Below are 22,226 nucleotides of genomic sequence, written 5' to 3'. Positions count from 1 at the left end.
ATTTGGGCTCGGTACTGATGCCTCGGTCTCCTCTTCTCTAGTTTTAAAGGGGGTTTCGGAACCCCCGACCGCTAAGTCGAACCAAGAACGCGACGGGGGAGAGATGCTCCGCTCCTCCGCAAGCTCCCTCCTCCGACCCCGGCGGTTCTCCTCCCTTGCTGACGGAAGCTTCGGCGGAGACGCCAGCAGCAGCGTCTCGGAAAAGATTGCCGTCGCCGTGCTATTCGAGCGGCTTCCAGTTGTCATCCCCAAGACGGATCCCGTCGTCTACGCCGTCCAAGAATTATCGTAAGCTCTGACCCCTTCGTTGCCGTTGTCTGGGTTGATTCGGTCTGTTTCTGTTCGAAGGTTTCGATCTATAATGATCATGAGACTACGGTCATTGTTTCTGTTTGTCATAGCATCATTGCATTTTTCTGTTGCCCTTTTAGCATAATCCGGATGCGAATAGATAGATTTTGTTGCATGACTGTGAAATATAGATTGCAGGTTTCTATGGAGGTAGCAGGTATCGTCGGAGGTACCCTGATGAGGTCCTGGGAAAGGCGAATGCAAGGTAGAGTTGGTTTTTCTTTTTTTCTTTTTTTTTTTCGGTCCACAGAAATTAGTCTGCACTTTGTGGATTTGATTTCTTGATTGAAAATAATCCTGTATGAGGAAAAAATTACTCCTTAATTAATTTTTTTTGTGATGTTTATGGACGAACGAAGGGCTGATGGTGATGCTGTCCACCTTAGCTTATTCAACCATTATTTGACATGTTAATTTTCTAAATTGTTGAAGCCTCAAAGACAAATAGGTTAAGATAAATAATTTACCTTCATCCACAAGTGTCATCGGCTCATTGTTTAGTTTATTAATTTGCATAGGAAAAATGAGTGACATTGCCTTTTTGGCTATCGGAAGCAACCATAACACATATAAACTCACCAGGACATAAATAGCTTTATGGATTAAATGTTTAACCAATATAAAAATCAGGAAAGCAAAACTAAAAAAACAAAAAAAAGGAAGGTGATATAACATAATGTTTTTACTGTACTGTTTTTCCATTTGATTATATATATATATATATATATATATATATATATATATATATATATATATATATATATATATATATTGTAAAACTCTACTTCTAGTTTCACTTATACCATACATGTATGAGTAAAGTAGGATATCATATTTCAATTTTCTTTGCTGCTATCAATAGGGGTGCAGCGAAAAATAGACAATTTTATTATAGGGATTTTCTTGTATACAGTATTTTTGACACTTGTACATAATTATAACCTTTGACTAAAAGAATAGTACAAAAATAACATGTTCAAAATTTATACACAAAATGTCCACAGGTCATCATCCATATCTACATTAGCATGGACTTACACGTGCTTACTTCCCTACCTAATCAATTGAGTGGGGTATTAATATACTTACTTGCAAAATAAGATCTATAGTGACTAATCACTTAGTAACTATCAACCTTTGTAGTTTTATTTAGGTAAACATGCATCATGTCATGTATACAACATTTCAAAATCATTGGCATATGAAGTTTAACGGTAGATATCTCATCCTATGACTTCTCTAGCAAGCATAATCCTACAACATAGTATATACACAATAAGGAGGTAAGATTCTACATTGAAATAATTCAAGTGCTTATATGCACATATAGGAAACATAAAAAATTCATCAACTTCTACACCCCCATATCATAACATATACATGCACTCCCATACCGTACGTCATTATAATATATATGTGCACTTTCATACTGCATGTCATGATATATATGTGTACTCTTATACCACACATCATAATATATACGTGCACTTTCATGCTACACATTATAATATATATGTACACTCTTACACTGCACGTCATAATATATATGTGCACTCCCACATTGCACGTTATGATACATACGTACACTCTCACATCGTATATCATAGCATATACATGCATTGTATATCATAACATATACGTGCACTCCCACACAACACATCATAGAAAACATGAGCACTCTCATATCATATGTCATCATATATACATGCATACAAGACATTTTTATCGTAATCATATATTTTTTATGCTTACAAAATACTTATATTCACACTTAGCTTATGACAATCATATTTTTTGAAACATACTTTTCAAAATACATTATGCATATGATAATTTATACAACCATTATTTTGCAATGAATTAAACTTATATTTGCCTTATTGAACTAAAAAATGAAGATGTCACTGAAAGATCGCATTCCTTAATGATCGAGTGTTCTAGGGAGCAATATACCTATCAAATTGGGAGCATATAATCATGAGATGCCTTAATTAAGAATCCTTCATCTTGAATTATTGATTTATAATAATTTATAATAATAATTCATAAAAAAAGTTTGATACAATCTCTTATAAAATATACTATACTCAACCTGAAAATTCATCTAAATTCCATCACCAATTTTTCAACAATTCACTCTATAACCAAATGAACTACTTAATATCAATAAAGTCATCGCACAATTCTGCGAACAAATTTTACTTCACTATTTTAGTGGACCAAATGATCTTGAATTATCATAAAATTTTATAAAAAACATATAAAACTAAATACATACCAAATTTCAGCTTAAAACAAAATCATTTAGCGGTTAAACTACCCTCCTAATTTAACTACCAACACCTATTCTGTTATGCTAAAACTAGGTTAGGACTGTCTGAACTTATAAACCTCATATCTTGGTGTACAAAGGTGGTATTCACTCAATTCCAAATCTTACAGAACTCTAAGGGAACCTTTTAAAACATATCAAAAGGCTAGAGCCTAATCATATTCCTAAGGGGGTTAATTCAACTCGAATAGAATCCCTTCTAAGAAAACAAGGGATTATGAGTACCTCAGATTGGGACAGTAGTAACTCTATGCACTAATCTCAAATTAAAGTCATACCAGAGGCCTTAGAATCATAAGAGATTCATACAAAATATATCCAAAAATCAAAGATAAATTTGAAGTCTAGGTTACTCAAAAGCAGTTGAAAAGATCAGCCTAAAATTTGTAAAAACTGAAACTCTAGGTATAGCAAGGGAAGAATTGGGATTTTCTTACCTCAAACTTCCTTAGAGCTGGGGTTTCCTAGCCTCCATGAGAAAAGCTAAGAAAATGATTAAAGAAGAAGAGAAATGGTTGTGGGTTATCAAGTTGGTAAAGAGGATGATGTCAAAATAAGATAGAGATACTTAAGAGGTTACCTTGAGGTCTAAGATTCAATCCTATTAGGCCTCATTTAAAGTTTTTCTTTTCTTTTCTTCTCTTTTCTTCTTTTACTAATATAATTCTAATGTTGCAGCAACTTTCATTGAGTTTAATTTGATTTGAAAAAGTTGATATTTTTGATCTAAACACATCATTCAATCTCACTTATGTTTCTAAACATTTTTAGTATAACATTTCTTTTTTATTTCTATCTCCATTTAATGTTTTATTAATCCATCCGTGCCTAAATAGATTATTATCTTCTATATACATGAGGTTTAAGACTTAAACCTTTTTATGTTAATCATGATCAAACCCATTCAAGCCTTGAGATTCATTTAAGGCCGATTAAAATTCACCTGCTATTTCTAGTCACTATATGCATGCATATTATCATAACTTAACCTCATAGTCAAGTCCATTAGCACACTTTGGTTTGTTACGCTATGCTTAATGTAAACATTAATGCTTGTGCATGCTTAATCAATATTTTGTAGAACACTGAGAATGATATTTTTGGAAAGTATCATGCTTATTATCATAACTTAACCTCATAGTCAAGTCCGTTAGCAGACTTTGGCTTGTTGTGTCATGCTTAACGTAAATATTAATGCTTATATATGCTCACCCAACATTTCGTAAAATGCTGAGAATGACATTTTTGGAAAGCATGTACTTCAATCTTAAAAGTCAAAAACATGAGCATATCATCTATCATATTTATGAAGCATAGACATCACAAATTATATCACTAAGTGAGGGTAACATATATATATATATATATATATATATATATATATATATATATATATATATATATATATATTATTTGTGCTTCTATTAACATATTAGTTATAGTTTAAAATGTGTGGGACTTGGACACTATATATATATGTATTTACATTAATGCTTATTGTCCTAATAGGGGTATGTATGTATTCACATTAATGCTTAGTATGTATGTATATATGTATGTTTGTACATTAATGCTTATTGTCCTGATTGGGGTATGTATTTATTCACATTAATGTTTATTGTCCTGACAGGGGAAAAGGTGACTATTAAATTGTTTCAACATTATTTATTTAAGAAGTTTATGTATGTATATATGTATTCACATTAATACTTAGTATGTATGTATGTTTGTACATTAATGTTTATTGTCGTAATAGGGGAAAAGGTGACTATCAAATTGTTTTGATGTAAAATTTTATTTAAGAAGTTTGCTGTTTTTGTCGAAGTCATATAATTAGTTTATATTGAAATTGAAGTACTCCAAGAGAACCGTGAAGCTCTTGCTAGTGATGGTGAATGTGAACTTGTAATGTGTATGCTTGATAACCACATTCTCACTGGTATTTTACCAAGAGAGACTACACAACTTCCTCTCTACCTCTTCTCTATTTCTTATTTTCTACTCTCTAATTCTCTTTGCTTTTTTTTTTCCTACTTATCTTTCTCCATGTTAATCTCCAATCTATAAATAAATTATCACTGGTACTCTTTGCAATTTTTCAAGAGCTTAATAGTTTTTATTTATATCATGCCCATAAAATGGTTATAGACTCTTTTGTGATAATCACCCATGTCAATTAGATACATAATCTGAATTCTTTCTTGAGCTTTGTGCACAAGTGGAAGAAGATTTGAATTAATTTATAATTTTATAAGGACTTGATGAGGTTGTACTATTATTATATCATAATCTTACCTGATTAGATAACTAATCCATTTATTTATTGAGCATGAACTATTGACCTAAAATATTTAAATCCAACTTAATGATAGTGCTTACATTAAGTCTTATTAAAGTCCAAATCTGTAATTAGAGAACTTAATCAAACATATTTTGTGGGCAGTGCTCCAATTACACATGCTGTGGTGGAACCAGGAATTCTAACCTTGAAACAAGTATTCGTTTTGCAGCTTTTTTCATTAGTAGTCTTTGATTTTAGATATTTGTCTTATCCTTGTTCAATTGCAGCCTGGATGCTAAGACATGTTTAATATTTTACCTCCCTTTGATCATTCTTTCTCAAAATGCAGACATTTAGTGTCTAAATTCTTATACTGCAGTTATTTTGTTCAACTCTATGTTCCTTGTGGAAAACCTGAAAAATGCAAAGATGCTTTCTATGCAATGTGATAATCATTTAATAGCCTACTGGTTTCTTTCCACTTGGTTAACCTTTTTTCTCATATGGTGGCCACTTTTTTGGGGTTTATTGGTAGGCTAGCACCCATATGGCAGCTCCTTAGGATTGTGAATATCATGACTGGTAGTTTTCTAAAAATATAGATTAATGAAATGGAAGTTTTGAAAGAAGGCCCTCTATTGGAATGTGGTTGTGATTTGTTTGATATTAGATTGTTTATTTAGTTATGAACTGGTTGTATTTGAACTAAATTAAATGATGTAAGTGTTTTTTTTTTTTTAATTGAAAGAGATTTTCATTACATTAAATGTCGTGTATATGGCACTCACACAATTCATACATGTGAATTTGAATCTGAGGCCTAATGCCACCTAATGCTAACTGCAATAATACACTAATCATTGATGCAGAAATCTATGGTTCGATGTGTACCTCATGCAGGTTCACAAGATCTTCCAAGATTGTTAGCTTTGCTGCTTTTCTCACGTTTTTCTCTTTCTCTCTTTCTTTCTTTTTTTACATCACAAGAAATTGGCATCAGCAAACTTCACATCTGAAAAGTGTAAAGATCTTGCCTGGGTTATAAAGGATGAGTTGGTGGAGAACTTTCCAGAGCAAGTCTCCTCATTTAACTAGATTATTATTAGCTGAAAATTGCCATGGAGAATGGAGAGTAGACACGCATGTCCTCGATCGATCGGTTAGCTCCGAGCTCTTTGCTTGTGCTTTCAGAAAGTTTAGATGTGATATCTGAATTGTCTGCTTTGGACATCTGGAGTTGGCGAAGGAATTTTATCCTGAGGATCCTTCAAACACAATTAGCTTATTCAACATCAAAAGTATGGACATGTGGTATCTAATTTTTATGACTAACCGTTCCCATTTGTGGATACCACACACAGTTCCAGTATTGCATTTGTACACACACCTTCCTTTTTTCAGGTTAATGGATAGGAGCCTTATTTGGAGACACATGATTGTTTTATTTTTGTTTAAACCTGGAATGGAGTAAGAGTGTTTGATTTGGTGATATATTGTATTAGTCTGTACATTCATTGTTGATATTTTGGGATTTCCTAATTGCTTTGTCAGGCTTTTTAAGATTGCTTATAGAGTCTTCTTCTATTGTTTCTAACAGGTTAGATTGCAGAAGAGAAGAAGCATCACAATCTTTGTGGCCGTTCAAGAAAGAAGAGAGTGACAAAAAAGATAACAGAAGAAGAAGATACAACAACATACAGCAGCAATCTTTATCCTTTTAGACAGACTCGAAGATCATAGGATTTAGCTCTTCACAAAATCAGGTTGATTTGTCACTGTTCGTACCCACGCCCATTTGTGATCTCTTGTGTCCACCACATTCCTTGCGACTGCCGCCTCCTCCGCCGGGATGTAGCCATAGTTACCATTTATTGGGCCAGCCACAAATCCAGTGTACCCTGCCATCACTCCATGGATTGCAGAATGAGCCAATATGGTGCAGTATAGGTTGTCTGTTGCATTAGCCGGCACTGCCCGTATCATATACATGGGATCGATATACTTCACTGTGAACAGTTGTCCCGCATGTTCTACCTACCACAACTTGTTCAGCTCAGATTTCAGCCATGTTCCTACATCCAGAAACACCGGATTGCCTGACTCATCCTTCTCCTCCTCGGCATCCGTTCGTGGCATCAAACCCTGTCCTGCTCCCTCGGCTATCACAACGACGGCATGCCCATTCTGCTTCAACCTCTGGTCGAGGAACTCGAAGAGTCCACCTTTCCCTTCCAAGAAGAAGTCGTTCTCAGGGATCAAGCAGCAGTCCACGTCGCGGCTGCTCAACGTGGCATGCAGTGCAATGTGCCCGGTGCTCCTGCCCATCAGCTTCACAAGCCCGATGCCGTTCACGGCGCTCTCGGCCTCCACATGGGCTGCGCTGATCGCTTGCTGCGCTATCTCCACGGCCGTCTGGAATCCAAATGACTTGTCTATGATGCCGATGTCGTTGTCTACTGTTTTCGGAATTCCGGTTACCGAAACATTGAGCTTCCGACGCTGAATCTCTTTGTAAATCTTAACCACGCCTTTCATGGTTCCATCGCCTCCAATGCAGTAGACCTAAAAGATTCGATGTCATCTTCACGAACGGTACAAGAACTTGTGCATCGCAAACATCACCTGGTTGAAACGGCGCGCTTCGATGGCATCGACGATCTTCTCGAGGTCGAATCCGCCCCTGGACGTGGCGAGAGCCGTGCCGCCCATCTTGTGCCAGCCGTGCACGATCATGGGGTCCAGCGGCAGCGGCTCGGCCGAGTAGAACCCCCGGTAGCCCGACGGCACACCGAAGATGTGCCGGACGCCGTAGAGCTCCCACAGCCCCACCACCAGCTCCCTGATCACCGTGTTCATCCCCGGGCAGAGCCCGCCGCAGGTGACGATGGCCGCCCGCACGTCCGCCGGGTCGAAGCGGATGGTTCGGCGGGGCCCGGCGCGGTGGTAGGCAACGAGGAGATCTCCGAGGGCGGAGGGGGAGGAGAGGTCGAAGAGGATGTGGCGGAGGATGAAGTCGGAGGGCGCGATGTAGAAGCCGTCGGAGGGACGGTAGAAGGGGTTACGGTCGATGGGGTTGGTGAGGGCGGGGGGGTTCGGGAGGTAGTCGGAGAGGTGTGGGAGCCCCCGGAGAGCCAAGGGCGGGAGCGTGAACTCGTCGCCGTCGGAGACAGTAGCGGGTACGGAGGACGCGTTGGAGGAGAGAGCCATCAGATGTTGCAACCGGCGGTAATGGAAGTGCGTCCAGCGGCAGTGCCGGAGAACACTCGTTCCGTTAAAAGGAAACGAGGAGTACGTGGAAGACGTTGAGTTTGCGATGATGACCTTGCATGCTGTCTGCATGCCACGTAGTAATTTAAAGACGTGCGTCGAACCCTTGAGACTTGAGCGTTTAGCCCGATGAGCTCGCTCTATTCATACCTGATGGGTCTTAAACTCAAGAAGGCCATGTCATGAACTATAAGCATTCTGGGCCGTCGTTTTTCGCTTGAACAAAAAAAAAATTTATTTAAATATTATTAAAAATTATTTATTTTAATGCTTAATTATCATAAAATCCTCAAAGAAATAAAAAATGATACTAATCATATTAAAATCATGCTCTAACTATTATGTAAAATTTTGAGTTGATTTAGTGGAAATTGAGATGGTAATACTCAGAGTTGAACTAAGTTATACTCTATTATGGTTTTAAAAAAATCTTAAATTTTATTAATTAGTTATCATAAAAATCTAAAAAGATAATACTAATTTTCTTTAATCCATATCTGATTTTATAGAAGTTTGGATAGGTTTAATAATAAATAAAGGTTGGCCATGTTATATTGGGAAGTGATCTAAGTTATACTCATGAAGGGAACCTATACAAAAAATAGTCTTTAATTTTATTAGAAAGGAGGGAGTCCCCAACATAAGCATAGAAAATGAATGGAGGGGCGCCACCTGATAGAGATATTTTCAAATAAAATTCCGAGAAAGGAAATATTTGTAAATATTACTAATTTTTTTCCGTTGACGAGAGTAATGCTACAGGAGTCAATGCATGTTCCTCCAATGACTGAGGTCTTCCCATTCTTCCACATGCTTCTTTTAGAAATATATATATATATATATATATATATGAACATATGTGGATACAGCGTGAACACGAAGGGAAGCTTTCAATTGTTTAGAACCATCAAACTTTCTCTACAGATCAATGTGTTCGAGGAGATGCTAAAGACTTGACTTGGATGAGAAAAGAATTAAGGAAAACACAAACAAAACCATCACGGAACGCATTAAACTACTAAATTTATACAAGACTTAGTCCTCTTAAATAGTGAAGCAACCAAAGCAGATCCCAAGAGGATAATTCAGAGTTCAGAAGGGTTCAGACATACCCAGACTTCACCAGGAGTCTTTGGCCTCCGTCCGTGGAATTGGATACAAGTAGTCGTTGCATGCAGTAGGTGCACCTGATGAAATCTAGACTCAATGCTTTGGATCTGCTCTAGGCTTTCTTCCCTAACGAGTACAACCTGGTAGAGCAAAGAGAACCATAGAGCACTCGGAAGATGGCGAGAAGTCACCTTGACTTGTCTCGGTTAAATTAATAGGCTGGTGCTTGACCTTTTTATTCCCAATGCTTTCCATGAGAAAAGCGGAACTTTGACAGACAGTCCAACACAAACAAGTGCTTCCAGTTATGAGATTTGCTAGTGGTGGAGATCATTCCTCAGAAGATAAAACACATCATTATTCTATATGCTTATAAACTTCGATTCAAGCTTTCACCTATGGGTTGTTGTTAACTTGCAGGTAAAATTTGCATTGACTTCGTTCTGCACTATGTTCTTGGTCTTCTTCTCTACGTAAAAAAAACAGCAAGGACATTGTGTGTTTATATATAGGTAGGTGTCTCATCCCCTTCCACTACTCGATAAGCACCACAGTCTTCTTGTTTGGCTCAAACACATAGACAAATCAGGTTCTTCTCCATCCATCAGGAAAGAGGAGCATGAAGGTATGCATACCTCTCACTTGGTTTTTTTTTTTTTTTGCATCATCAGCAAAGGGAAATGGAGTGATAAGAGGTTTTGTACCTTGAAAGGTACCCAGCAAGGGTGATTTCTCTTTTGTTGTTGATATTACCTTTTTGCATCATCTTCATCGGCCTTTGCAGAAGAAGATAGTGATCAAAGTGCAGATGAAGTGCGACAGGTGCCGCGTCAAAGCCATGCAGGTTGTTGCTGCAGCAGGTACGCTTCTGGAATCGATCAGACTTGTCTTGGGTGATCAAGCTTGAGCTCATTCATGATCGTGAAGAACTCATCCAAACTTGGGGTGATGCTGTTTCGGAAGGCGCTGATTCAGTTGCGGTGGAAGGGGAGGAGAAGGATCAACTGGTGGTGGTGGGAGATTGCGTGGATCCTGCAAACTTAACAACCACCCTGAGGAAGAAAGTAGGCCATGCATGCATAGTCAAGGTGGAGGAAGCGAAGAAGAAGGAATCAGTGGCGTGGTGCTGCCCCGGTTACCCTCTACGTCATAAGGTGGAGGCAGCGAAAGAATCTGCGAGGTGGTGCTACCCTCCATGTCAAAAGGTGGTGATGTATGATCATGAAATCTATGCCTCCGACCCTGGTGGTTGTTCCATCTTGTAAACGATGGATCATTAGGTTCCAGAAACTTTGGATGTTTGGATTAATGATATCTTGGTATTGTTATTCTTCCTCTGAATATTTAGAGAGGATATTTTCATTGAGCCGCAAAAGCACTTTGTTACTTACTTACTATTGCATAAAACTTGTTACTTGCTTTTGGATATGAAAATATAATAACACAGGATCAAGTTAAAATAAATTATAAAAAATACAACCTGTTGAGAAGGAAGGAAGGAAGAGTTGGGTTCTGTCAAGAATTGAAACATCGAATGATCGAGTTAAAATAATAATAATAACAATAATGATACTATATTTCCTTTCTCCAAAGAAACAAGACTCCATCGGTGTATTTCCTTTGGAGCTCATTAAGTTTGTGGTTTGGTGTTTTCGTCGGAAAAATCGATCGATAATCTTCAAAGTAAATTATTCTTGAGTAATACCAACCTTTGGTTGTTAGAACACTAACGAAAAACATCTAACTTGGATTAAAACAATTAATAGAATTAAAAATTCAAAAGAAAAAAACACCTCGTACGCTGTCCTAAGACTATTTCTCCCTCTGATGGAAGTTGTAATCGGAATACAGGGATGTTGAACAATCCAAACACTAGCGATTACTAATATGTCAACATTAAATATAATGAGAGAAAAAAAAGTCAAATTTTCTGATATAATCTAAAATACCCTAATATATAGAGATGGTTAGAGGGAAAAATTTTCCCCATTATGGGACTAGAGAAATTAAGTTTTTTTTTTTTAATTTTTTATAATAAAATTTGATTATCCGATCTACAACATGATTTAGATCCTACCATATCTCTTTCCCAATAATGTCACGGGCTAATTAGAATCTTAGAGCACTAACTAAATCATCTTGTAAGACTGCTCAGCCACGTATTTGACCAACCCGATGCTTAAATTTTAAAAAAATTCATATGATATGATGATTCGAGTTAGTTAGTTATTATTATGCATTTAATCATGTGCTAAATTTGAACATCTTACGGTCAGTCACTTAAATAGTTCCTTTCTCAATCACATATTACTCAAGTGTTATTTTTAAAATATTATTTGTGCCATCCGGTATCGATGTGATCTTTGTTAACGTCATAATGGAACTACTGACAGATGGAGAAAGGTGAATTAATACAATAGTATTTTTAATTAATTTTAAAACTTATCAATAAATTAATATATTTTGAGAAACTAAGTCACAGTGAACGATTACTTAAGTAAAGAGAGCCATTCATTTTTACTATCTATCTTTGATAGGGGTAATAATGGCGACATGACGTGTCACGACGTCGACCTCACCTCACCTGGGCGCCACTCTGTCCGAGGAGGAGGGCAATAATGCTGACTCGACATGCGCTGATGTCATCCGCTCTCAGACAACGACTTCATCGTTGCCTGACCCCGCGCGCTTGACCGAGGCATTGGAGGACCACGATCGACCCTCGCCCATACCCTGCGACATTTCGGTTCTCCACGCAACGTCAATAGCAATGTCAGACGCCATCAGAGGTACAATCCCGCCTCCCACAGGCAGGCACATCAGGTAATATAATAAACTGTCCTATAAATACCCTCCTTCTAGCGCCAGGAGGGGGGGGACTGCTTCACGAGGAAAACTCCCTTCCACATCATCTGACTTGATCGTCGGAGGGGTCGGGCCGAGCTTCCGACCTGACCTGCGTGCAGGAACGAAGGCGAGGTCGCACCTCCCCGACGCCACATTCCATCTGGACTACCGCGACCAGCCACCCCGGCTGTCCCGAGGAGCGCCGCGCCGGATCCCCACGTATTCGGACCCGAACCAAGCCGCGTCGGCCCCGAGGCCACGGCTTACAATTGTTTCCCGCAACATTTTTGGCGCTAGAAGGAGGGCCCCGAATGTCGAGCGGTCAGCAGATCCACTCCGGCGAACCCGCAGCCATGGGGTCGCGTCCGATCAACACCCCAGAAGAACATCCCCTGCGGGATGAACCCCGTGACGAGCACCCTGCCATGACATCGGAGCGCTACTGGCGGCTGTTCAACGACCCGGGTTTGTCGCCACCCGACGTCCCCGTTGGCCCGCCACCTGTTTCGCCCGAAGCCTTCCACGATCTCGCTCACCAAGTCCGAGCGCTGGCAGGCGCGATGCAGACTATCATCCCGCTCGTCTCCCAGCCGACGCCCCCACATGCAACCCAGCCTTCGCAACAGCATGAGCCCCCCTCGAAACCGAACGGCCCAGCTCGGGGACCGAGAGGCGGAAGGCACGTCGAGTCACCCAGGGCCTGAGGTACCACCCACGGACTCGACGAGCGCCCTGCGAGCCTAGTTGTGCCTCTTCAATCAACGCCTCGACGAAGTACAACAGGAGGTTCGCAGGTCGAAGGGGGAGCTCGGGGTGGACGGATACCAAGGGTCACCGTTCGCGCCCGAAATACAAGATCAAGCGATTCCACCACACTTCCGGCTCCCGTCCCTAGACGCCTATGACGGCGCCACCGACCCTGCGGATCACGTGGCCGCGTTTCGCGCCCAAATGGCACTATATGGGACTTCTGACGCCTTGATGTGCAGGGCGTTCCCAACGACCTTAAGGGGACCGGCCCGCGCATGGTACAGCGGCCTGAAGACTGGGACCATCTCTTCCTTCGACCAACTCGCCCGAGATTTCAAACTCAACTTCCTGGCCTACGCCCATCTGAAGCCATCCGTGGCGTTGCTCCTCGGGCTCCACCAAAGGGAGGACGAGCCCCTCTCCCACTTCGTAAATCGTTTTATGACGCAGATCCGAGGACTCTCAGACGCTCACCCTTCTCTATTGATGCAGGCGTTCATGATAGGCCTGCGGCCCTCCAGGTTCTTCTGGTCTCTGGTGGAGCGACCTCCCACGTCGGTACCCGAGATGCTCCAACGGGCGAGCCAGTTCGTCGCCGCGGAGACATGGATGGCCGAGAGATTCGAGGAGCACAAGAGGATCAAGCCGGAGCCGCCCCGGCAGCAGCAACCCGCTGCGTCTCGGCGCAGGTTGGACAGATCCGACCCGCCAGTATCAAGGCCCCCTCTCCCAGCCTTGAACTCGTCCCGAACGGAAATATTCCTCCACATAAGGGAGAAGGGACTGCTCAAAGAACCTTACCCGATGAGGAATCCACGGGCGCTGGCGGACCAATCGAAGTACTGCCGCTTCCACCGGCAACATGGGCACGACACCGAACAATGTCGGGAGCTAAAGAGGCAGATCGAGGAGCTCATTCGTAGGGGACACCTCGGTCAGTACCTTCGACCGAACAAGGAACTTTCACCACGCCCGGAGGGTCCCATCGAATGACACATCGACACAATAGCGGGTGGCCCCGCGTCTGGCGGGGATTCTATGACCCAAAGAAAGGCGTACGCCAGGGCCACTTCGGCTGAAGCTCCCAGGCATGGGCTCGAGCCTAACATCACTTTCCCGGCCGAGGCATCCGAACAAACCGAGCACGACGATGCGCTCGTGATATCGGCCAGAATAGCCAATGCTCAAGTAAGAAGGATCATGGTCGATACCGGGAGCTCGTCCGACATACTCTACTTCGACGCCTTCCAAAAGCTCGGCTTGTACGGAGATAACATGAAGCCGATGCTCTCGGCACTCACCGGATTTACCAGTGACTCGATCTCGCCGCTGGGGGCGATCACTTTACCTTTGACCCTGGGAGCCCCGCCGAGGTCAAAGACGGTGATGACCACCTTCCTGGTAATCGACCTTCCCGCTGCATATAACGCCATTCTCGGCCGACCGACCCTCAACAAAATAAGAGCTATCGTCTCGACCTACTACCAAACAGTGAAGTTCCCGACCCATGCCGGGACCGGAGAGGTCGCAGGAAGCCCCCAAAAATCCAAGCGCTGCTACCTGGCTGCCGTTTCGTTGCACAAGAAGGCCAGGATCGAACCACCGTTGGCGAACCCCCGAAGACAAAGAAGCCAGCCCCCTATCCTGAGCTGAGGGGGTCCACCATCGACGTGCCACTGCTAGAGGATCGGCCGGAGCAGACGGTTAAGATCGGGTCGGAGCTACCCGAGCAAGAATGAAGACAGCTCGTCGACCTCCTACAGCAGAATGTTGACGTCTTCGCCTGGTCGCCATCTAACATGACGAGCGTCGACCCAGAAGTCGTATAGCACCACCTCAGTATTTCACCCGACGCCCGCCCTATAAAGCAAAAACCCAGGCGGCACGCCCCTGATCGACAGTTGGCCATACGAGAAGAAGTGGGTCGGCTACTAGAGGCGGACTTCATAGAAGAAGCCAGATACCCACAATGGCTATCCAATGTAGTCCTCGTCAAGAAAGCTAATGGAAACTGGAGGATGTGCGTTGATTACACCAGTCTCAACAATGCATGCCCGAAGGATTGCTACCCGCTTCCAAAAGTCGACCAGTTGGTCGACGCTACGGCCGGACACACCCGCCTCTCGTTTATGGACGCCTTCTCAGGGTATAACCATATCAGAATGGCACCCGAAGACCGAGAGCATACGACCTTCCTCACCGATCAAGGGGTCTACTTCTACAAGGTAATGCCCTTCGGTTTGAAGAACGCCGGGGCTACGTACCAGAGAACAGTAAACAAGATGTTCGCCCACCAGATCGGGCGGAACATGGAAGTTTACGTCGACGACATGATTGTCAAAAGCCAAGAGGCAGGAGCCCACCTGGCCGATCTGGCCGAGGCATTTGCCACGCTACGCAAATACGGCATGAGACTCAACCCCGCGAAGTGCGCCTTTGGCGTTACTTCGGGAAAGTTCCTCGGGTTTATCATACACGAAAGAGGAATTGACGCTAACCCAGAGAAAGTCCAAGCGATCATCAATATGCAGTCACCTCGGACGATCAAAGACCTACAACACCTTAACGGGAGGCTCATCGCCATGTCCCGTTTCCTTGCCCGATCAGGTGATCGCTGCCTCCCCTTCTTCAGAGCGTTAAAGAACCCGAAGAACTTTCAATGGACGGCGGAGTGCGAGGAAGCCCTCAAGCAAATAAAGCAACACTTGGCCAACCTCCCCCGACTTGCCTTAGTCTCTCCTGGGGAGAAGCTGGGCCTCTACCTGGCTGCCTCCCAACACGCAGTCAGTTCCGTCCTGGTCAAGGAAGACTCCGGCGAACAGCTCCTAGTCTACTATGCCAGCCACATCCTGGCCGGGCTAGAGGAACGATATCCCCCAATAGAGAAGCTGGCGCTGGCGCTCATGCTGTCAGCCCGGAAGCTACGCCCCTACTTCCAGGCTCACCCAGTGGAGGTCATTACTAACTAGCAGCTTCGGCAGATCCTATCTAAATTAGATGTTGCAGGACGTCTCCTCAAATGGGCGGTCGAGCTTGGCGAGCATGACATACGATACGTGCCCAGGACCGCTATCAAAGCCCAGTCCGTGGCCGACTTCATCGCGGAATTAACACAGATCGGGGACGAGGATCTCGAACAACCCCCCGAGGCTTGAGTCCTGCACGTCGACGGATCGGCCAACTCAAAAGGTGCCGGCGCGGGGCTGGTGTTGCAAGCTCCCGATGGGCGGTCGTTCGAGCGCTCCCTTCACTTCAGGTTCCGGGCCACTAACAACGAGGCGGAATACGAGGCGCTCCTAGCAGGACTCCGGTTGGCCCTCGAGATGCAGGTGGTCGCCATCCGCGTCCTCACTGACTTGCAGCTGGTAGCCGAACAACTCAGCGAGGGATACGAAGCTCGGGACCCGATCATGGCCAAGTACTTGGCACAGGTAAATGACCTGACCACCAAGTTCCCTCACTTTACATTGTCTAGTATCCCGAGGGGAGAGAACGAGCGAGCCGACGCGCTAGCTAAGCTGGCGTCAAAGCCGACCCCAGAAGCCGGGCCCAAAGTCGAGGAGCTTCCTGCCTGTGCCATCGAAGTCACAACGGCAACCTCGAGCGGCACGCCTACCACCTGGGTACAAGAGTTGCTGCGCTTCAAACGGGACGGGACTCTTCCCCCCGACAAAGCAGCAGCTCGACGCCTGCGTCGCACGCATGCGTGGTATACCGAGGTGAGCGGACAACTCTACAAGCGCTCCTTCACATAACCCCTCCTACGGTGCCTAGAGCCCAACGAAGCTCAGACGGTTCTGGCTGAGGTCCACGAGGGAGTCTACGGGGAACACATCGGAGGGCGGACCCTAGCACACAAAAATACTTCGCCAAGGCTACTACTGGTCGACCATGTGCCGGGATGCGAAGGCCCACGTGCAACGATGTAGTTCGTGCCAAGAACACGCCTGCACACCCCGACAGCCCACGTGTTGGGAAATCCTTGGGGGCAACATCATATGCGTAGCGGAAGAACAAGAAAAACAAAATCCCCGATTCCCAAAGAGATGTTCGTCGTCATGCGAAGATTGGTACGCAAAAATCCACGAAACATGAAACTGCGTATAGAGTAGATTGTGTTACCTAGGGAGATCGTATATCCCTGTTTCCTTGCAGATCCTTAGGAGAGGGTGAAGGAGGTCAAGCGTCCTCCTTTCTAGCGGTGATCCACACAGTAGGGTTGCGACGACGCTCCTCAAAATTCCAGACCTACTATGAGGTGGAGATGGAGAGGAGAATAGGAAAAGGCAAACAAAAGCTCTCTAGCCCATGGGGCTCTGAATCCCTCCTATTTATAAGGTCCCCTGTCAAACCCTAATGGGTCCTCCCCTAGTGGGTATTGGATCTGCATCCAATAAGACAAGGGCTCCGTCGGATATCTCATATCTGAACCTCTATTCATCGCAATGCCTACCATATGTGTGTGACCCTCTGGGCCCAATATCGAGCTGGCCGTGAGTCATACCTGTCAGAACTCCTTCTAACTAAGTGAATTATTATCTCTGTAATAATTCACTCGACTCATCGACTACGGACGTACTAGGCCACTACGCCGTAGTCCCTAGACGATACAGGGGAATCCAATCCATTGGACCTGTCTGTCCTCAGTTACCGTGTACCTATAGTCCCTCATCCATCTAATATACCAGAGACCGTATATCGAGCATGGTGTTGTTAGACCCACACGGTTTCTTCTCGAGTCTCGCTCTAATCGGATTCTCCCGGAGAACTATTTCTCTCTCAACCCGAATGACCCTGGCCAGGGATTTGTCTGAGCAAGAACACATGGGATATTCCTCTCATGACGCCGAGAGTGGATGATCCTCTATCGACACTCAATAGCCCTCGTAAGGTCGACTACCACTCCCAATGACCAACTGTACTAGATCTGAGACAGCCAAACCTATAAGTCTGGTATCAAAGAGTGGAGCACTCATACAGGACATCCTTGGTGTCTCAAGTCTAAGGACCAGATACACCACTAGGACTACGGAATCACTGTTTGACAATAAGGCATCATCAACCATCCAGCATTCCGTAAGCGGATCAATCAGTGAACTCATTCTCCAATGAGCACCTGTACTGTATCCCTAGTGTCCCTACACAAGCAGCTATGAGACCAGCTGCATCCATCATATGGACGGGTATATAATACACCAGTCTGTCTGGTTATCACGATATCCCTCTCGAGTAACCTATGACCGGAATTATTTATGATATGTGTTTAAAGGTGAATCGATCTCACTATCGTGATCTCATCACGATCCGATTCCCATTGCACAAATCCAAGGACATCACAATATATATATTCATTTATGCAATAGTTATAAAGTGATATATGCCAAAATATAATAAGCAAAAAGATTCTATATTAAGTCACACGTTCCATCACTCACGTGATTGGCTTGTTGGGCACCTATGACTAGCAATCTCCCACTTGACCTAAAGCCAATCACCTATGTGTCTGATTCCCATCAGACCTCTGTGACGCTCAAAACAAATCTGAGACAACGGCTTTGTTAGTGGATCTGCAATGTTACCTTCGGATGGAACTCTTTCCACTACTACATCTCCTCGGGTCACGATCTCTCTGATAAGGTGGAACCTCCTCAGAAAATGCTTAGATTTCTGATGAGACCTAGGTTCCTTTGCTTGAGCAATCGCCCCATTGTTGTCGCAATATAGGGAGATCGGCTCTTTGCTACCCGGCATGACTCCCAAATCTGTGATGAACTTCTTTACCCAAACTCCCTCCTTTGCTGCATCTGATGCAGCAATGTACTCCACCTCTGTGGTCGAGTCAGTAGTGGTATCTTGTTTGGAACTCTTCCAGCACACTGCTCCTCCATTCAAGGTGTACACATACCCTGAATTCGACTTGCTATCATCGACATCAGACTGAAAACTTGAGTCAGTGTAGCCTTCAACCTTAAGGCTATTACCTCCATATACTAGTAAAAGATCCTTAGTCCTTCTCAAGTACTTAAGGATACACTTTACTGCTTTCCAATGCTCCAAGCCTAGATCCGCCTGATACCTGCTCGTGACACTCAGAGCATGCGCTATATCAGGCCTAGTACATAGCATGACATACATGATAGACCCTATTGCTGAGGCATAAGGTATCATATCCATGTTCGCCCTTTCTTCTGGAGTCTTTGGGGACATACTCGTAGAAAGCGATATCCCATGTCTCATTGGTATGAGACCTCTCTTGGAATTTTCCATGCCAAACCTTTTGACAATGGTTTCTATGTACCTGGACTAGGACAAGCCAAGCATTCTCTTGGATCTATCTCTATAGATTCTAATCCCTAAAATATAGGATGCTTCCCCTAAGTCCTTCATGGAGAAGTGTCTAGATAACCAAGCCTTTACTGTGGATAGCATTCCTACGTCATTCCCAATGATCAGGATGTCATCCACATACAACACCAAAAAGGTGATAGCGCTCTCACTTACCTTTCTGTATACACAAGGCTCATCTTCGTTCTTAACGAAGTCATAAGATCTAATTGCCTCATCAAATCTTATGTTCCAACTTCGGGAAGCTTGCTTTAATCCATAAATGGATCTAAGCAACCTACACACCTTATCTGGACAGTTCTTGGACACATATCCCTCAGGTTGTATCATATACACCTCCTCCTCGAGGTTCCCATTGATGAATGCGGTTTTCACATCCATTTGCCAGATCTTATAATCATAGTGTGCTGCAATAGCCAATAGAATTCTGATGGATTTTAGCATTGCTACGGGTGAGAAGGTTTCGTCATAGTCAACACCTTGCCTTTGACGATACCCCTTAGCCACTAGCCTTGCTTTATAGGTCTCTACCTTTCCATCTACTCCGATCTTTTTCTTAAAGATCCACTTGCAACCGATGGGTACAATACCTTCGGGTGCATCAACTAGGTTCCAAACCTTATTGGAGTACATATAATCCATCTCAGAATTCATGGCTTCTTGCCACTTCCCGGAGTCTATACTCATAATAGCCTCCTCGTAGGTCTGAGGATCAATATCCTCTGCATCATCTCCTCTAATATGTCCCACATATCTCTTAGGAGGGTGGGATACTCTATCAGATCTACGTAAAGTTGAAACTTGTGTATTAGGTACCTGAACAGACTCGGGCTGTAGAGTGGTGCTTGAGCTTGGTTCTCCAATCTCGCTCAATTCTATCATTCTCCCACTATCTCTGCCAAGAATGTGTTCCTTCTCAAGGAACACTGCTTTCTTAGCTACAAAGACCTTTTGGTCCTCGAGATGATAGAAATAATACCCACAAGTTTCCTTGGGGTATCCCACAAATTTGCATCGCTCTGTCCTTGATTCTAACTTATCGAGGTTGTGTCTTTTAACATGTGCAGGGTAGCCCCAAATCTTAACAACCTTAAGATCAGACTTCTTCCCTTTCCATATCTTATATGGTGTAGACACTACCAACTTAGTTGTAACTCTGTTCAGAAGGTAAGCTACGGTTTCTATGGCATATCCCCAGAATGAGATGGGTAGGTCAGCGAAACTCATCATGAACCGTACCATATCTAATAATGTACGATTTCTCCTTTCAGAGACACCATTGAGCTGAGGTGTATAAGAAGGTGTCCATTGGGATAATATCCCATGGTCCTTGAGGAACTGAGTGAACTCTGTACTTAAGTATTCACCATCTCGATCTGATCGAAGAGTTTTGATACTCTTTGCAGTCTGGTTCTCCACCTCATTCTTATACTCTCTGAATTTTTCAAAGGCCTTGGACTTGTACTTCATTAAGTACACATATCCATACCTTGAGAAATCATTAGTAAATGTAATGAAGTAGGAGTAACCTCCAATGGCATGAGTTGACATGGGTCCACATACATCACTATGTATGAGTTCCAACAACTCAGTGGCTCTCTCTCCAGTTCCACAAAATGGAGAGTTGGTCAGTTTTCCACGAATGCAAGGCTCACAAGTTGCATATGACACATAGTCGAATGGATCTAGATATCCATCATTTAGCAACTTTTGAATCCTTCTTTCATGGATGTGACCTAGCCTACAATGCCACAGGTATGCACTGTTCAACTCATCTCGTTTCCTTTTGGACACATTTACATTCATGATATGTGGAGTGGTGTCTAATATAAATAAACCATTATGCAATGTTCCTTTCATGATGATCTTATCATCTAATAATATCGAACAACCATTGTTCTCAAAAACAAATTTATATCCACTAACTATTAAATATGAAATGGAGATAATGTTTTGATAATAGAAGGAACAAAATAACATGCATCTAATGCAATAAAAGCTCCACTAGGCAGATGTAGGGTGACCTCGCCAACAGCTACTACAGCAACTTTTGCTCCATTACCCATCTTGAGGTCCATCTCGCCTCTCTCTAGTCTCCTAGGCCTTGCCAGAACCTACAACGAATTGCATATATGATAAGCACTACCGGTATCCAATACCCATATGTTATTATAAGAGTCTGACAAATGGAGACTGATCATGAATGTACCTGAAGCTTCATCAAGCTTTTGTTTCGCCCTTTCTGCAAGGTACTCTTTGTAGTTTCTCTTCCAGTGCCCATCTTTACCATAGTGGAAGCACTGGCCTTTGTCCTTTGTTGGGTCTTTCTTAGCAACCTTTGCTTTACCTGGTTTGACCTTGCCCTTTCCCTTCATAAGGGACCTTTCTGCTTTCCTTTTCCTTTTGGTCTCACCAGTGTAGAGAACTGGCTTCTCTTTCTTGATAGTACTCTCTGCCTCCCTCAACATATTGAGAAGCTCTGGGAGAGTCACTTCAAGCTTGTTCATATTAAAATTCATTATGAACTATGAAAAGGAATCTGGTAGGGATTGAAACATAATGTCCACACACAAGTTATCCTCTAGGACCATTCCTAGACCTGTGAGTTTCTCTATCCACTCAATCATCTTTAGGACATGGTTCTGAACCGGTGTCCCCTCAGTCATCCTAGCGCGGAAGAGGCTCTTAGATATCTCATATCGCTGAGTCCTTCCCTGTTCCTCAAACAATTTGCGGACATGTAGGAGAATGGATCTGGCATCCATCTTTTCATGTTGTCTCTGTAACTCAGGAGTCATAGAGCCCAACATATAGCACTGAGCAAGAGTGGAGTCATCAATGTACTTCACGTAGCGAGCGATCTCATCCTCGTTTGCCCCTTCTTCGGGCGCAGGCATCACTGTATCAAGGACGTACATGATTTTCTCCGCTGTGAGAACAATT

The 22,226-nt window shown here is 43.3% G+C and overlaps 3 protein-coding genes and 1 pseudogene across 4 annotated transcripts; 3 read left to right on the top strand and 1 right to left on the bottom strand.

Annotated features, from left to right (window-relative positions):
• The first annotated feature begins 6 nt into the window (after nt 1-6).
• Nucleotides 7-7,504, top strand: LOC103998440 (uncharacterized). Of its 2 annotated transcripts, none has more exons than XM_018817985.2 (3): nt 7-288; nt 483-556; nt 6,562-7,504. In XM_018817985.2, the coding sequence occupies exons 1-3, from the start codon at nt 104-106 to the stop codon at nt 6,564-6,566; spliced, it is 264 nt and encodes an 87-aa protein (XP_018673530.2). In that variant the 5' UTR covers nt 7-103; the 3' UTR covers nt 6,567-7,504. The 2 variants fall into 2 exon arrangements, 1 of the variants encoding a protein (XP_018673530.2); XR_010501032.1 differs by having other exon boundaries at nt 38-288; nt 490-556.
• LOC135648676 (ATP-dependent 6-phosphofructokinase 2-like) lies at nt 6,708-8,265 on the bottom strand (annotated as a pseudogene).
• A 1,075-nt stretch (nt 8,266-9,340) lies between these two features.
• LOC135648941 (heavy metal-associated isoprenylated plant protein 47-like) lies at nt 9,341-10,682 on the top strand. Its single transcript, XM_065166975.1, has 3 exons — nt 9,341-9,966; nt 10,126-10,201; nt 10,305-10,682. Exons 1-3 carry the CDS (start codon nt 9,961-9,963, stop codon nt 10,604-10,606), a joined length of 384 nt encoding a protein of 127 aa, XP_065023047.1. The 5' UTR covers nt 9,341-9,960; the 3' UTR covers nt 10,607-10,682.
• A 2,457-nt stretch (nt 10,683-13,139) lies between these two features.
• On the top strand, nt 13,140-13,931 carry LOC135649036 (uncharacterized). Its single transcript, XM_065167133.1, has one exon. It carries the CDS (start codon nt 13,140-13,142, stop codon nt 13,929-13,931), a length of 792 nt encoding a protein of 263 aa, XP_065023205.1.
• The last annotated feature ends 8,295 nt before the right edge of the window (nt 13,932-22,226 follow it).

Source organism: Musa acuminata, chromosome BXJ3-9 (assembly GCF_036884655.1).
Source record: "Musa acuminata AAA Group cultivar baxijiao chromosome BXJ3-9, Cavendish_Baxijiao_AAA, whole genome shotgun sequence".
NCBI lineage: Eukaryota > Viridiplantae > Streptophyta > Magnoliopsida > Zingiberales > Musaceae > Musa > Musa acuminata.
The sequence above is the reverse complement of the archived record's forward strand: the minus strand, read 5'-3'. Positions and strand labels throughout refer to the sequence as shown.

Excerpts from the sequence above, each read along its gene's own strand:
- LOC103998440 (XM_018817985.2), top strand. The coding sequence starts at position 104 with ATGCTCCGCTCCTCCGCAAGCTCCCTCCTCCGACCCCGGCGGTTCTCC. Across the intron at positions 289-482 it reads TACGCCGTCCAAGAATTATC|ATTGCAGGTTTCTATGGAGG; the intron begins GTAAGCTCTGAC and ends TGTGAAATATAG.
- LOC135649036 (XM_065167133.1), top strand. The coding sequence starts at position 13,140 with ATGGCACTATATGGGACTTCTGACGCCTTGATGTGCAGGGCGTTCCCA.
- LOC135648941 (XM_065166975.1), top strand. Across the intron at positions 10,202-10,304 it reads GCAGGTTGTTGCTGCAGCAG|GCGCTGATTCAGTTGCGGTG; the intron begins GTACGCTTCTGG and ends CTGTTTCGGAAG.